The sequence below is a fragment of the Hibiscus syriacus genome, unplaced genomic scaffold (assembly GCF_006381635.1).
Source record: "Hibiscus syriacus cultivar Baekdansim isolate YM2019G1 unplaced genomic scaffold, ASM638163v2 tig00111659_pilon, whole genome shotgun sequence".
NCBI lineage: Eukaryota > Viridiplantae > Streptophyta > Magnoliopsida > Malvales > Malvaceae > Hibiscus > Hibiscus syriacus.
Window position 1 is genome coordinate 1,516,340 of NW_024063149.1, and position 17,246 is coordinate 1,533,585.

A 17,246-nucleotide genomic window follows, 5' to 3' on the forward strand; every position below is an offset into this window, starting at 1 on the left:
CATTTTGTTATAAATTGATAACATTAGTGGCTAATATGTTACTTTTAAAATTTCAATGAGGAATACAAAAACTTAATCAAACATTAATGACCATTTGTATAATTTACGCTTAAAAGTAATGTAATATTTTTTAACAAATTATATATATATTCCTAATTCTACTAGAAAGGAATGAGAGACTTAAAAGAAAGAAATGAGAATGTCCTAATAATTCTAGAACTAATAAACTAAGAGAATATGAGAGAAAAAAGATGAACAAGGATGACAATGGATTGTGTTAGGTCAAATTTTTTTATCAACACCCACTTGAACCCGACCTAATATTATATACTCTCCACCTGATCCGACTCGACATGAAAAATATATAACTAACACCGATAGAGATTTAATCCAAATTTTTAGAGTATAAATCTAATTTAACCTGACCTGATTTAGATACTAAAATATATCAAAATTTATAGTTTAGATATTAGATATCTAGTTTATGCAAACTTATATTGGTACGAGAAATCGAAAAGAAACTTAGAAATACTTAAAAATGGCGAGAGAAAATAAAGTAGCCGTTACGATCTAACTTTCAAATCTATTGGTTCGCGGCCCCGTCTCTCTTCAGTGGCTTTTCTTTTTTCCCATTAGACAAAGTTTCAAACCCTAATCCGTCTTCTCTTCTATTTGTCTGCTCCTTTCCAGTCTTCTGTCACTGGTTGTACTCTCAAACAATCTTTGATCAGATCCAGAAATTTGAGTAAGCTTCTCAACTTTCTTAGAAACATATTTTCTTTCTGTCTGTTTTGGGTAAGATTTGAGTTGGATATGGAAAATCATTGAAGGAAGTAAACTTTGCTTCGAAATTACTGATACCCAGTACTTAATTAAGTTCCAATTATCAGAAAATGCTTCGTTTTCAGATAAATAAAGGAAACTTTTTATGTTAGCAAACGTGTGATTCCTGGAGTTTTATTTATTTATTATTAATTTGCTAGAGAAACTTCAGAATTCACCTTTGGGATTTAGTCGATTTTGTTGCTGATATGTTAGTATGAGTGACCTCTTTAATTTTCGTATTATTTCCTATTTTGCTTAATTTTTTTCAACTGATTTATACAAACTGTGATGGACTGAAGATTTCAGGAGTCATAGTTTTTCCTCCTTCCGCTTCTTTAATATCTAATTATTGGAGTTGAGATTAAGCTTGTATTTATATGTTTTTTCAGTGTGTTGACTTTTGATTTTAGATTTTTCCATACTTGCTTATAATATGCTAATTGTTTCTATTTCTATTTCATTTCTCAGTTACGATTTGAGTCGATTTCCTTCGGCCCGGGAGGTGAGAGGGTTCTGACTGCATTTTCTTCGGTCTTTCTAATTTTCAAACACACAAGGAATTAAGAAAAGGGGGAAAAAAGATGACAGTTAGAACTCCAGGAACCCCAGCCAGGAAGATAGACAGGGCACCAGTAACCCCGGGAGGCACGAAATCAAAGGAAGAGAAGATTTTAGTTACTGTAAGGTTGAGGCCATTAAGTAAAAGGGAACAACTGGCCAAAGATCAAGTAGCATGGATTGTGTAGATGAATACACCATTGTTTCTAAGCATCCTTCTCAAGAACGCACAGCTCAGCTCCCATCTTTCACATTCGGTAACTTAACTACCAGCTTGTTATTTAGTTGGTCGATGCTTCGTGGTAACTTTATGTTTGAGGTTATTGTATTTCGTTTACTCAGATAAAGTTTTTGGACCTTCATGCTTAAATGAAACTGTGCATGAAGGAGTGAAGAATGTTGCCTTGTCTGCTTGGGAGGCATAAATGGTACTAAGTTGTGTTTTCTGTTATATCGATTTTATTTGGGAAGCCTGTCCATTAGTCTTTTGTTTCCCTTTATTGAACACTTCATTTATGTAATTTCTGGTGCAGCTACTATAAATACGGTCAAACCAGCAGTGGGAAGACATACACGATGAGACGAATAAGTGAGAAGGCTGTAAATGACATATACCATCATATTATGAATGTGAGACTGACCTTCCCTTGATTGAACTAATTGTTCTTGACATCTTCAACTTGCTTTGCATTTATATGAGTAGTTTGTTGCTTTAACATAAAACATTGCATTGAAATGGCTGTGATTTTTCGTAATCAATTTATTGTTTACTTGGAATTTTTGCAGACACCAGAGAGAGATTTTACTATTAAAATTTCAGGATTAGAAATTTATAATAAGAATGTTAGGGACCTGCTAAATTCAGAATATGGCCGCAATCTCAAGCTTCCTGATGATCCGGAGGTAATGGCCTCTCTTTTGTTAGCGTCCTCTTTCTTTCCTTAACTAGAACTTTAAGTTATAATCTGTGCCTGCAGAAGGGTACTGTGGTTGAGATGTTGGTGGAAGAAACAGTTAGTAACGATCACCATCTAAGACATCTAATTAGCATTTGTGAAGGTAACTAAAGAAGTTGTTGCTTTGAGAAAGTGAACTTTTTTCTATCCTTCTCTAAATGTGGAGCTAATCATTTTACCGGCATTTTGCAGACGGCAAGTTGGTGAAACGGCCTTAAATGATACTAGCTCGAGGTCACACCAAATAATAAGGCTGGTAATAATGATGATTTCTGTCGGTTTCCTTTAATATACGCAATGCCCTAAGGAAGCTAACTCATAAATTTGTTTGGATAATGATGCAGACAATTCAAAGTACTCTGCGTGAAAATACTGATTGTGTGAGATCATTTGTTGCAACCTGGTAAGAACGATTTTATCCCTTCTCCAGTAAAATGAGAAATTTTAGCTTAGAACCACACTTGTTTCGGTAGTTATTAGATAGAAGTTAAGGTTAGGGTTTCACTTGACCACTCCCATCTTATCCAAGTATACCCTAAGAGGATGTATAAATTCTTGTTCCTGATGACAAACTGTTCGGATTAAGACTTGCAGAACTTTGTGGATCTAGCTTGAAGTGAAAGAGCTTCTCAAACACAAGCTGATGGTGCAAGGCTGAGAGAAGGCTGTCATATTAACCTTAGTTTGATGAATTTGACAACTGTAATCAGAAAGCTCAGGTACTTCTGTTAATCTATCATCATATTTCTTGGCTTTTGCCCCCTTCATCTGTTCAAAAACTTTGTACTCTCGAATGGTATCTTCTTGTGATGAATGCAAGAAGAATAACGAAATGAAGAAAAAGAAAATGCATATTGTAATAATTTATTGTCCATTACAACATCCCTTCGACCTATCTTGCACCAAAAGGAACTTTTTTTTTTTGACGAAAATCTAACAAAACTACTTTAACTTCTCTAAATGTCGCCTGTTCTATACTTGGCTGTACAATCAGTACTTCAATAAAGTTAAATGCAAATTCTCATCTTCTTAAGCTATTCTAATTGTCGAAATTCAGGCAGATCTACAACTTCTTACATATACTCTTAACTCTTCTCTAGATTGAACATTTTAATTTATATTTTTCATTTTACATTCATGATCGATTTGTCTTTTGTATTAAAGAAAATTTTCTCTTTTCAGTGTTGGAAAAAGAAGTGGTCATATACCATATAGAGACTCGAAGTTTACTCGTATTTTGAAGCATTCACTTGGTGGAAATGCACGTACTGCCATCATTTGCACTTTGAGTCCAGGACAAAGTCATTTTGAACAATCTCGTAATACTCTCTTCTTTGCAACCAGGGCAAAGGAAGTGACAAATAATGAGCAAGTCAATATGGTACTCGTTTTTTCTTTGTGCTTAATGAGATTGACATGGATTTCCAAATGCATGTCCGTTGAAGTGAATTGACAAGATTTCATTTTTCTCTTTTTATGAAAGGTTGTTTCAGATAAACAGCTAGTCAAACATCTGCAGAAAGAAGTAGCCAGGCTAGAAGCAGAACTTCGAACCCCTGATCTATCTAGGGAGAAAGACTTCAAAATACAACAGGTAACAACTAATAAGTTATTCAAGTTGGTATCATTTGGAATAATTTTATATTGCAAATGAAACTGAAACCATAATCACATTTTCTGTATTTTCTTTGTAGATGGAAATGGAGATTGAAGAACTGAAGCACCAAAGAGATCTTGCACAATCCCAAGATGAGTTACGCAGAAAACTCAGGAGCAGCAGCAGGTTTCTTCTATATCCCCTTACTCTCTTTCTTTCTCTTCTTTTTCGATTAATTTCAACTAAATTTTTATTGTTTGTTTAATATATCTATTCAGACCTCAAGCTCTATTAAATGTCTGTCGTATTCTGATTTGTTGTCTCCGAAACTTGAAGGGAAGGAACTAAGCCGTAATGATAAATCGAGGAAAACATTGTTAAGGCAGTCTATGAGGCAATCATCAACTGCTCCTTTCACACTTATGCATGAAATTCGTAAACTTTAACACCTCCAAGAACAGCTTGTAGAAGAAGCAAATTGAGCTCTGGAAGTTTTCCAAAAAGAGGTGGCTTATCATAGACTAGGTAATCAAGATGCAGCTGTGACAATTGCCAAGCTGCAAGCGGAAATAAGGGAGATGTGCGCTGTCCGGTCTATTAAAAAGGAGGTTGAAGTTGGAACTGCTATAGCTCCTAACAAAAGTGTCAGTGCTAACCTCAAGGAAGAGATAACAAGACCTCATTCACAAGATAGCACAATAGCTAACCTTGGGAGCAATTAGAGAACGTTCAGAAGTCGATAGACAAATTGGTCATGTCTCTTCCCAGCAGTAATCAAGAATCCGAATATGAAGCAACCTCCAAAACTAAGAATTAGTCTATAAAGAAGAATTTGCTTCCTTTATCTTCAAGTAAGGTTACAAACCAGAAAAAAGTTATAAAATCTCTATGCTCACCTCTATCAACCTCTCAGCAAATGATGGAGCCTGATAATGAAGAAAACAGACCTCCAGAGGATGATGAAATTGTCTCCAAGGAGACGCAGAGTCCAAGAAAGGAACACCTGCTAAGAGTGAACAGGTTGGAGAAGTCTCTTCAATGGAAGGCACACCTCAAGGCTATAGACGTTCAAGTTCAGTTAACATGAAGAAAATGCAGAAGATGTTTCAGAATGCAGCTGAAGAGAATGTAAAAAGCATAAGAGCGTATGTAACTGAACAGAAAGAGCGTGTTGCTAAACTGCAATACCAGAATAGCTACTTGTTTTTCAGGTAAAATGATTGCCTTTTCTCCTTCTTATATGTTGTGTCTTACATTCTTTATTTTTCTTTTTCCCGTTCATAGAGACTTTACTTATTTTTGGACTTGTTTTTAGGTGCTTGAACTGGAAGCAAACGAAGCTGCTGGACACAATTTAGAGGATGACAAGAGTGAAATCGAACCAGAGGAACCCCAACTTCCATGCCATGTAACCTTCAGGGAACAAAGGCAATAGATTGTTGAGTTATGGGACGCCTACTACGTTTCCATCATCCATAGGACACAGTTTTATTTGAGATCCTGCTGACCAAATATACATGGAAGTGGAGCTTAGACGCTTAAATTGGATGCAGAACCATTTTGCAGAACTTGGAAATGCAAGCCCAGCTCTAGTAGGAGATGAGCGTGCAGTGTCCATGTCATCAAGGTTCTCTCTCTTTTTGTCTTTCTCTCAACCACACATCTCTTGTTGCTTTCAGCTTATTATGTTAGCTTATGCCTGCTTGAAAGTTCTCTGTTCTCTTACAGCATCAGAGCATTGAAGCACAAAAAGGAATTCCTCGCAGAGAGGTTGACCTCGCGTTTGAGCGCAGAGGAGAGAGATGCATTATACGTTAATTGTAATGTTCCTCTGGTCGGAAAGCAGAGTAGGCTGCAATTCATAAACAATCTCTGGACAGATCCCCATGATGCCAAAAACATTGAGGAGAGTGCTCAGATAGTGGCAAAGCTTGTAGGGTTCAGTGAAGGTGGTAACATGTCAAGGGAGATGTTTAAGCTCAATTTTGCATTACCGGCCGATAAGAACCCTTGGATAATGGGGTGGAATCAAATTTCAAACCTTTTAAATTTGTAAGTTCTTCCCCCATTCTATACAAATATGTAAATGAATTTTTTGGAGGCATTTCTGCAAATGTTGTATTTTTTATGGTGTGACAAATGGAGCACACTGTCGTTGTTTGAGTTATTCTTTGTTCGTATTTCAATAAAGGAATAAAATGTATCTACCTCTAATTGTGCACAAATCATAGTCAACTTTCATTTACTAGTATTGTTTCAATTTTTATTTATCATTAACACACTATAAATAAATATGCATTTTTTTATTCTCACATTCCGTGAACCAAATTGAAATATCTTATATTCTACTACCCGAACCCTCCCCATATTATTATTGTTCCCCTTACAAATATGAACACCCTGCTACTTGATCTTTGACCATATGCTTCCTTCTAAAGGAAATTATGTGGTAAACTAGAGGCTTACAATGTGACATTTTCCCAGGGAAGGAAACTACCATGGCCTGTAGCATCTGTGAACTTGTAAACAGCTCCAAGAACTAGCCACAAGAAATCAAACATGGTCAAATGTCGAATTCGGTATCGTAAAATCGGACAAACAAAAGGTGAGTTCAAAAGTAAAATATAATACCCTCATATCCATCAAGAACTGGATCTTCAGCCAGCAGAAGGGGAGTATCCAAGTCAACAAATCTGCACAGCATATCTTCAAGTTAAAACTTGAAACAACTTCACTGGACTTATAAAACAGAAGAAAAGTCAAAATTATGACAGCCGAAATGTACATGGGCGAGCTACGGTTGCACAGTTGTACTCATTTCTTTAACAAGAAATAAGATACTCACTTGAAACATCCAAGGCCGGCGGCAAGATGGCCCGCAAAGCCCATAGCCAACCTGGTTTCCACCATACCACCAATCATGAGGTCTAGTCCTGATGCCCTGGCCAAATCGATAATTTCAAGAGAACTGATGACTCCAACTTTAGCAAGCTTAATGTTAATAACATCTGCAAGTTCTCCCTGCACTATTTTCTTAACATCAGCTAAGTTTCGACAGCTCTCATCTGCAGCAACAGATACCCCGTATTTGCTTTTCGCGAAATGACTAACACGACCAAGGCCTTCCCAATCATCTCTATGAACTGGCTGTTCAAAAAGAACAGGAGTCACTCCCATTACTGCCATGAAAGGAAGAGGAAAAGGCTTAAGACTTTAGATACAAGAAACCTACTTGCTGAAATGTTGTTCATAAGAGAGAATGTTACAAATATCAAAATTTTAGATCATGCAAAAGCAAATAAATTGTTGATTTTTGCTTGTTTTTCCATAGCTAGTACGCATGCTGCAGAATCTTTAACTTTTATACATTCCGTACCATGTAATTTTTCAAGAACTTGAATAGCCTCCTCAGGTCTATATCCCTCGTTAGCATCCAGAATGAATGAACAATCAGGGTGGGCAGCACGTATTGCTTGTAAAACGTCAATGTCAGCTTTCAGGTTCTTTCCCACCTTAAGCTTCAAAGTTTCGAATCCTTGTCTGCGATACTTTGAAGCTAATGCAGCAGCTTCGGCTGGGGAGACAATAGGAATCTGCAAATATATAAGGCAGAATTGACAATTCTGGAAGAGACGATATACTATAGTAGGTGATTTCTCCAAACTTTTAGTCATCTTCTTAAAAGATGAAAGGGGAAGTAAACTGAAAATGAAAAGGGAAAGAAACTGAACTGTTATATCTGTGGTTATCGTATTTGAAGCTCCACCAAATAGTCTCCATAGAGGTATACCAATGCTCTTAGCAACTGCATCGATCAATGCCATCTCAACTCCTGCCTTAACCTTCAGTTGTAAGAACAGTCAAATGAAACACACAAAAAAAAACCCTCCTATTACGAGAATTATAAAAATGAAACAGAATAAAGGAGAACTATAATCTTCCAGTATACCATAATTTGGAGTCCAAATTTTGGACATACATGTGTCTGACTAAACTCTCATCCCAACCTTCAATTGTTTGAACAGTATGAGAGATGCTGAACCCTCTAGGCCGAGACATCTAAGAAATGAACTGAGATATAACATGTTCGTGTTGATAGACCTCAGCTTAAGACTTTAAAGAAGAAACTGAAAATCAAAATGTGTACGTTTGACAACTGCATCTGCTCACTCTCTGTGTCTCTCTTTCTCGTATCATTTCCCTAACTTTATATTGCAAGAACAATCGAACTGGGGAAGAACCCTCTCACATACAAGAACTAAAAGATGGAATTGAAAGTAGATATCTATTTATGGCCATAAAAGTATAATCTAATTTGACCGAAAAAAAAATAAAAAACACATGTTTCAGATGTTTAGACGCAATTTGCAGCCATACACTATCTTACTTACCCCATTTTCCTTACCCTTCCTGATTCATTCAGCCAAAATGTGAATTCCAAACCCTCAGAACCAGCAACAACTCATTACGTTCTAAAGTAAGTTGAAATGGACTGAGCGAGGCTGACGGGGCAATCACCTCCTAAAAAATTCAAATTCTCATATAACTTAAGTATATATATTTTTATATTTCAGAATCTGTTTTCGCCCCTAAACTTTTATAAGTTTGCACATATAGTGAGACCAACATCTACATACAATGCTTCCAGTTCCATAGTTCAACGGCTTAACATGAATTTATCTAAGTCGTACATAAGAACATTGTATGAACATATTAAGAGTCATTACTAATAGAAAATACCAGCTCAGTTGAAAAAAGAAAAGAAAATATAATCTCACTGAAGCAAACTGATGGCCAGGCAAAAGATCAGAAATTTCACCAAGTAGTGCCCCAAGAGTCATGAAAGAACAACTCTCGAGCATCTCACAGGCCTCCTTGGCTTTAACCATGGCAGTAGGCTGATCCTCCGCCGTAACAAAAGGCAGAATCGGAGCCTCACCCCAACCAACACATCCATCTCTCAGCTCAATCTTGATGGCCACGTTCTCCACCTTATCAAGCCTAGAATTGGCTATGGTGAAAGGGGCAATCAAAGGTACATTGAGTGGTCTGTTCTCAGCTTTATGAACGTCAACCGTGAAAGTTTCCAACAAACTCTTGAACGCAGAATTCGTTGCAGAAGGAGGAACCGGGACTTGCATCGAATATTTGACACACTGATTGAAAATGGGAAGCTGGAATTTGAGGGGTTTAGGGAAAAAGGGAAGGGCCGATTGAGAGAACATTTGGTGGGTCTTGTTCTGAGAGAGTTTGATTGGTTTAAGGGAGTGATGAAGTGATGTGAAGAGCAGCTGCCATAACCACCGCTCATGATTCTCGGTTTCGAAAGGGTTTTGTTTCATCTGACAATATTTTAAAGTGTCAATTTCCGTTCTGTTGGCATTTTGGATGGTTTCGGCGGTGCTTGCCGGCCACCGTATTTATTTAGTGAGTAAAATTCAAAATAATGGACAAATTATCTTAGACTTAATCCAATAATATGAGCTCAAAAAAATCCAATAATAAATATTCAAATTATACCTTAAGTTAATTTTAGTTATTTAAAATCGTTAAGTGATTTTTTATTTTAAAAAAAATCGTTCTACATTTATATTTTTAAAATCTTTTATTTCTTAAAAAAATATTTTAAGAAATTTATTCCCTCCAGCCCTCGTCGAGGCACCACCGTTCATCAATCTTTTCTGCAACACTCAAAGATTCACTAAGTGGTGGACAACCTCAACCTTCTCACTCTTCATCTTCTCTGGCCGATGAAATTTTCGGGCCAAATTTATAGTTAAATTTATAATCGTAACATGTTATTTAATAATTTTTTTTGAATTATTACGATCTAAACACTTCAAAGTGTCCGAAAAAATGATTAAATGTTTATTTTTTTTAAAAATAAACACTTAAAATTAATTTAAAATATATATTGTACACTTGTTCTTACGTTAATTTATTATCTTAAAATAACTTTTCAAGCGTTAAACTTTTAAAATTTATAATATGAATATTGAATGTTTAAATAGATTACTTTTCTTTGTAGCCGTTATTTTGCATTTAGGAAATTACTACCAGTTTTTGGTGTTGAGGGCGGCAGGTGATGTTGGGCTGGTGGCTTTGCCCGGCCACTACGTTGTTCTTTTTTATTCTTCAATCAATTGTTTCGTTTTTGTAATTATTTACTTATTTTTTAAAATATATTTACGATTATATTTTTTTTCTTGGCCCTTTATTTGATAGAAAACATCATAGTTATTGACGTTTTTAAGTTTTCGCTACAGTTTTCTTTCATTGGTTTTGTTTTTGTGATTGTCTCGATACATATTGATTTTTTCTTTCCCCGTGAGTTTACTATGCGGACTGGAAATTTAAATTCTTTTCGGTTCTTGATCTTGTTTTTCTTGCCATCTCATTCTTTGATCGTGATTTTTTTTATGGGTCATGGCTTATTTTCGACAGTGTGTTCTTTGTCATCCGTCTGTTTTTTTGTGATGCTAGATTGAGACTACGATTAATAGAATATTGATTTTTCATTCGATCATTTTAGATATTCTTCGAGTTCTTCTCCTCTATTTGATGTTTGAAGATGTCGGAATAATCTATCTCTATCTACCCTTATCTCAATAATTTACGTTTTTGTTCGTCAGTCTCTCATTATTCGTTCAATGTTATATTTTGTCTTTTATTCTCCTAGATGTATTATATATGATATTATTATAAATGGTGGCTTTTATGGTTAATACAATACGCATATCTATTTCAAAATAGTAATAACAATAATAATAGTAGTAGTAGTAGGAATATTGAAATTTTAATTTTATTAAAAATTAAGTTTCTATCATTATTATTTTAATTGAAATAATCTAACACATTAAAATTAATAAATAATATTTTTATTAGTCTCTCAATTGTAATGAAAATTTTATTTTAATATTTTTTGTATTTTTAATTTTTTTCCCTCTTAACCTAACCTAATCACAAGTCAGGTAAACACTAAATCTCTAATCAACATGAATCGCCAAAAGCCGAAAAACAAAACATTTTTTTTCCTTCGTCATTTTGTTTGATTTTTCCCAACTCAATATTGTTTTCAAAGGCTTCGATTCTCGTTCTGAGTCGACAACTGTTTTGGGTTTGTTGTGGTTTTAAGTGTTGAAGGCTATGAGCAAATGGGATGGTGGCTAGGATACAGAACAACTAGTGTTCGTATAAGGCCTAAACTAAAATTAATTACCTAAATTATGTTTTCTAGGCATTTAAATTATTTTTTTATCAAACTAAATATTTTTTTTTGAATAATCTAGAGTAAATACCTGACAATATCTGTTCAAAGATAACTTCCAAATTTTTGACATTAATCACTCACACCCATGATATCTATAGTGTTCGAACCTAGGTCATCAAAGAATAACAACAATTCTTTTACCACAAAAGTCACTTTAATTAGTACTCATACTTGAATTATTATATTTATTTATTTGAAGTCATAATAATTTAGTTAGAAAATTATTTTTCATCTAATAAGATGATGACACTTCACACAAAATTAAATATTTGTTTTGACAAAAAAAATGATTTAAGAGCTTAAAGAAAAAAAAAAGGTATAGTTTAAAATTTTATTTTGATAAAAAAATAATTGAGATCATTAAAATAGTTACACAAACTAGTTCGAAAGTTTATTTTGATAAAATAATAATTCTGGTTCCTAAAGCAAAGAAACAATATAGTTTAAGTACTAATTTTTAGTGGTGAACAAAACTGGACTCGACTTAAAAAACTGAATTTTTTGACTCGATTCGATCTAAATGAGAAAAACGATATAATTTGAACACTTTTATATTAAACCTATAAAATAAGATTCACCTATTCGACTAATACAACATTTTTCAACTCGATTCAATAAAATTCTCATCCCGTCTACAACAAACTAAATTGTTCTACACCCTAAAGAGAAGAAAATGGCATTCGATTGATAAGAAACAAGCAGATGACTAGCATCACTTCCTCTTAAAGATTTTCTTTGTAACAAATTGAAAGGAACAAAGAGAGGATGAAATAGTCGAACGGCTCAATATCCAACCACATAAAAAACAAACAAAAGACACTCCAACATTCGAAACAAATTCTTAACAAGCTCATGTCTAGTAACGTCCAATCCCCCAAACTCTGATTACACCATCAGTGTAACCACTAAACAAGGTGCTTCCATCTGCGCTCCAGTTCAAGCTTGTGCAATATATCACCTGTGCAGATACCCCACCGCATTACTTTTACTTGAAATACAATGAAAACATAATTCATTCATTATACAACTCATTATGTCAATTAATAACAAATTATTTACCGTCAAGTGATACCCAAATGAAAATTAACTGAAAATATACAACAAGAAGGATAAGAAAGGTGCGGTGGCAGGATATTAACCTAAAATATTCAACCTAACAATTGATAATAATTTATGTTACATCCTATATTAGTTTTAACCTAAAATATTAAACCGTTCAACATAAAAATTTTACAATTATAACCAATACAATTTTTAACCTAAAATATCATCAGTATATTCCAAAAAGTTAGACAATTGACAACCATTTAAGTTATAACCGAGAATATATTGACTAGGTTGCAGCCGGTGTAATTATGCAATATAATAATTTTTTATTTCATCCAACCAATTTTCCCTAAATAATTAGACTTGGTTATAATCAATTTCTACTCTAACCCTAAATTAGCCGGTTGTATGTTAACTGGTGCAATAAAAAAGCATCATTACCTTCTTCTTGTTTCCGGTGTCAGAGACGTCAGATTTCTCGGCCTCAGTCTTAAGATCAACCTTCAAGTCCTCCACAACGCTCTTGCTCTCCAAATCCCAGATTTTGATACTCTGTTCAGTGGCAGCACAGAGCCAGTACCTATTAGGACTAAAGCAAAGAGAGTGAATGATCGAACCAGCATCGAGACTGTAAAGCTTCTTCCCTTCAGCCAAATCCCACAACAGAACCACTCCATCTTTTCCTCCACTGGCACACAAAGACCCGTCAGGAGAAACCGCCACCGTATTCACATAACCGGAGTGTCCGACCAATGTATTACGAAGCTTACAGTTGGTCAGGTTCCAAACCTTAACAGTTTTGTCCCACGAGGCTGAAACAATGGTGGGTTGGAGAGTATTTGGGCTGAAACGAACACAGCTAACCCAATCGGTATGAGCTTCGCCTTCTTGAATTGTGTATTTGCATTCTCCAAGTGTATTCCATAGCTTGATAGTCCGATCGCGAGAAGCCGAAACGATCTGGCGGTTGTCGATGGAAAAGGCAACGGAAAGAACATCTTTGGTGTGGCCGACGAAGCGACGAGTGGAAGTGCCGGCGGTTAAGTCCCAGAGACGAAGCTCGCCGTCCCAGGAACCGGAGAGAGCGAACTGAGAATCGGAAGAGAGGACAACGTCTTGGACGAAGTGTGAGTGACCGGTGAGACGACGACGGGGGACGCCGTAGGTCTTTTCGTCCTTGGTTAAGTGCCAAAGGACGATGGATTTGTCGCGTGAGGAAGTGACGATCATATCGGAGTTGTCGATCGGAGTGGCGATGGCGGTTACCATGTCGGTGTGAGCGCGCATGGTACCACGGAGAACCAGTCCTTCACCGGCCATTTTCCAAGGCGTTTTGCGAGGCGAATGCGGCTACTAGGGTTTTCAAGGGAAAATGTGAGACCGAAGGGAGCACAGTAGGTATATATAGTTCCGGTTTGTAGGGAATTAGGGCTTTGGCAATAAACTATACTATATTATTTGATTAATCAATCGAATTGAATTATTAAAAATTCTTTAATTGAGTTTTTTAAAACGTTAATTAAGTTAAAATTAAAAAAAATTAATCAATTCGAATAAAATTCAATTAATTCAGTTGATTTCCAAATTAATTAAAATTTATTATAATTTTTCTATTTAATATATAATATATTTAATATTTAATTGAATTAAACGAAACAGACAAACTAGACTAAGGGGTTGTTTGTTTACTTCAGAATGATTAAGCGTTGAATGATTTAAATGCTGAATGATTCAGAGGCTCTGTATGAATAAGCTCTGAATGTGACATGATGTTTGATAATTGCTCTGAATCATTCAGAATGTACTTCTGTGCTGAATCATTCAGCACTATTTTGTTGAATCAGGCAGCACTGAATCATTCAACACTGGATCATTCAGCACTGAATCATTCAGAACTGAATCATTCAGATATGAGAAACAAACGCGCTGAATGTTGAACGATTCAAAATTCAGCGTTGAATGGTTCCATTCAGAGCCAAACAAACAGCCCCTAAGACAGAGTAGTATATAAATAATATATATAATATATGAAATATTTAATATTTTTAATTGACAGATTAATTTAGTTAATTAACTAATTTTGAACCAAATTAACTGATAATCAAATTTTGAAAGAAAAAAAACTATTAATCGTTAACCGATTAAACCTAAAATCGATTAATTGATTAATAAAAAATTAATTTAATTGATTAATTCAATTAAAATCAAAATTTAAACACCCCAAATTCTAAACACTTTTCTTTCTTATTTTCAATCTTTTTAATCCAAATGTATTTTTTGAAATCTTATCTCGAGTATTGTATAGGCAAGGGCTCCATTAGCAATCATTAGGATTCGAATTCCTGATCTTAAAAGATCTAGTGTCTCACCCCACTAGACAAACTAATTCTATATAAGAGGTCTGATTTTAGTCACGTGATCAGAGCTTATGATCTTATAATATTTTAGGACATTTAATGTTTATATAATCTCATAAATTCCATCTAAATATTTTGATGGTATCATAAAAGTCAGAGTAGCCAATGGAGTACCTTCGAAAACAAACCAAATATTTTCGTTTGTTTAAAACATTAGTAAACATGTTACTGAAATAATATACATGTCACAGTTAAATATAGTTTAAAAGGATTATATTTTCGTACTTCAATTTTGAGAATGATACTAAATCTTCAAATACTGAACCAATCTTACATCATAAGCTTTGATCAACTTAGAATCCATATTAGGGTTTCACTAACACTAGGTATCAATGTGAAATAAGGGGTATCGATATTTAACCTCAAGGTACCCTCACTTATAGTCTTAATATGGTACCTATTTTCAGTAAATATTCTTTAAACTTAACAATTTTCTTTTAAACTTAAGAAATTACAACATTACATCAAATTGTATTTACTTCCACTTGAAAATAATAAATTTCTTCTTTCGAAGGCTCATACGATTTTTTTGTAGTTCTAGATATAGTACTCGCATTAGCCTTTTGCATTGTCAAATGAGAAAAGTATTTCTTATGTTTAAGTATTGTGTTAGTACATGCATTTTTGTTATCCTTGCGTTGTCTCGAGTCCTCCAGTGTTCGTTTTGTCACCATTATCGTCGGCGTGTGGAGCGGGTGAGGAAGAACAAGTTTTTGACGAGTTGATATCGAGCTCTCTGCCGTTCAACGACGTGAATCGAGTCTGGTAAGTGTCTCAAAACTCCTTAAAATGCATGTTAGATTTTTTTCGTGATTTTTCCAACCCAAAAAGACCCCGAACATGCCCCCACATGTCGTCGTTGTGCGTGGGGCTTATTCACCGCTTGGTGGGCTTCTAGAAGCGGGTCACCCAACCCACAGACCCGTGTCCGAACCGTTTACCTATATGGCTCAAAATCCAAACCAGCCCACTACCGAACCTGGCCAATCGAATCCGAAAAAATCGGTCCAGTCGAGTCGAGCCACACCGAGCTGTTGATCGTTGACCTTTGACCAACATTGACTTTGACCATCGAACGATGTTGACTTTTTTTTGAAAGCCTCTTTCTTAACGTTTTTCGACGTCTTGAATCCGATTTTTCGGTCTGTTTTGCCAAATTCTGACACGAAGCCCTCGAAATAAGCTTGTTAATCCGAAAATGCTTTGTATTTTTAGTATTTCTGCAAGATTATTTTAGTTATGAGTATAATATTGATTTGAGAATATATTTTTTTGAAGGTACCCAAGTTTCCCATGATCGAGGGTCGACTAGATCCAACGCTTCCCGTTCAGCAGATCTGTACGATCCAAATTATTCGAGGGTTATTCGAAGATTTTAGTAAATTGTTTAATTAAAGTCTATTATTTATTATATTAGGATTTTGGTACAGTTCTTTAGACTCGTAGGGTCTAGCACTACCGCCGACCGTGATATGAAGCCTCAACAGTAGGCTACCTTACCAGACTTCTCAAACTGATACATGTGTGTTCCTGATGCTATTACAATATTGTTTTGAATTTCCTATCTGAACTATTTTGGAGTTCTGATGAATACTAAATATTTTGATTTCATGATATTTGTTTTACAATATGTATTGAGTTTTAATATCTGATTTACCGTATACTTTTGACATGATCTCTGGTTACTGTATTTCTGTATATGATTTTGGAACATGGAATGTTTTCACGTTTTAAAGAATTAAACTATTGTTTTCACTCAAACACATGCATATTTACTGTCATTAGGGGATACTATTGGAGTAAGTGTCTCAGGCTTAGTCTATGACTTGTAAGACCTTACTATAGATTCATCTGCTTTGCGCACAGGGTAAGTCCTTAACGCATGTCTTTATGCTATCATCGGTATAAGGTCCTTACCGAGTGTACAATTGAGTGTATGGTTTAGGGGAATCTACACATTTTAGTGTTCAAATGAGGGTATTGTTCATGTTTTAATAGCATGTTTTATAAAATAATTTTTACTGAAGTATTTATCTAAATGTTTTATACACAGTAAGGAGCACACTTGGCTTTTTAGCTCTCTCTTTAATTTTTAACTTTTTAGATATTACCCGACAATAGGGTAGCAGACTTAGCATCAAGAGGGTCGATCGTTCTCCCTTTTGTACCCACTGTATATTTCTATGTCTTTTCTGATATATTTTGGTGACACAAGTTTTCACTTTCTTTATGTATCTATATTACTGATATTTTATTCTGAACCTGTTTTTATATGAACTTTGATGTTGGTATCTTTATATATATGTTTACCGTATGAATCCTATGTTGTATATTTTTGTATTTTTTACCGTTATGTATATATTATCCACTGGAATAGATTTCAACTACATTTTGACCACGAAAAATATTTTTGAATATGACATGTGATCACCTAGAATCGATCGTAACATTTAGGCCAGGTCTAACGGGATACAGAAACGCTTAGAGGATATTACTTTCCAATTACTTGTTATTTGCAAGTTTGTATAAAATCATTAATTATAGGGCTTCAATCATCAAAGATAAAGGTTGAGTGG

General features: G+C 34.9%; 2 protein-coding genes and 1 pseudogene across 4 annotated transcripts; 1 reads left to right on the plus strand and 2 right to left on the minus strand.

Moving 5' to 3' along the window:
- Positions 1–554: 554 nt before the first annotated feature.
- On the plus strand, positions 555–5,992 carry LOC120166983 (annotated as a pseudogene).
- A 317-nt stretch (positions 5,993–6,309) lies between these two features.
- Positions 6,310–9,301, minus strand: LOC120167041 (L-Ala-D/L-amino acid epimerase-like). Of its 3 annotated transcripts, none has more exons than XM_039176167.1 (6): positions 8,715–9,301; positions 7,612–7,778; positions 7,313–7,545; positions 6,782–7,115; positions 6,568–6,629; positions 6,310–6,475 (listed from the first exon to the last, which is right to left on the minus strand). In XM_039176167.1, the coding sequence occupies exons 1-6, from the start codon at positions 9,276–9,278 to the stop codon at positions 6,399–6,401; spliced, it is 1,437 nt and encodes a 478-aa protein (XP_039032098.1). In that variant the 5' UTR covers positions 9,279–9,301; the 3' UTR covers positions 6,310–6,398. The 3 variants fall into 3 exon arrangements, with proteins under 3 accessions (XP_039032098.1, XP_039032099.1, XP_039032100.1); XM_039176168.1 differs by having other exon boundaries at positions 6,311–6,475; positions 7,313–7,529; positions 7,668–7,778; XM_039176169.1 differs by lacking the exon at positions 6,310–6,475 and having other exon boundaries at positions 6,590–6,665.
- A 2,676-nt stretch (positions 9,302–11,977) lies between these two features.
- On the minus strand, positions 11,978–13,615 carry LOC120167054 (guanine nucleotide-binding protein subunit beta-like protein). Its single transcript, XM_039176184.1, has 2 exons — positions 12,695–13,615; positions 11,978–12,164 (listed from the first exon to the last, which is right to left on the minus strand). The coding sequence occupies exons 1-2, from the start codon at positions 13,571–13,573 to the stop codon at positions 12,063–12,065; spliced, it is 981 nt and encodes a 326-aa protein (XP_039032115.1). The 5' UTR covers positions 13,574–13,615; the 3' UTR covers positions 11,978–12,062.
- Positions 13,616–17,246: the final 3,631 nt, after the last annotated feature.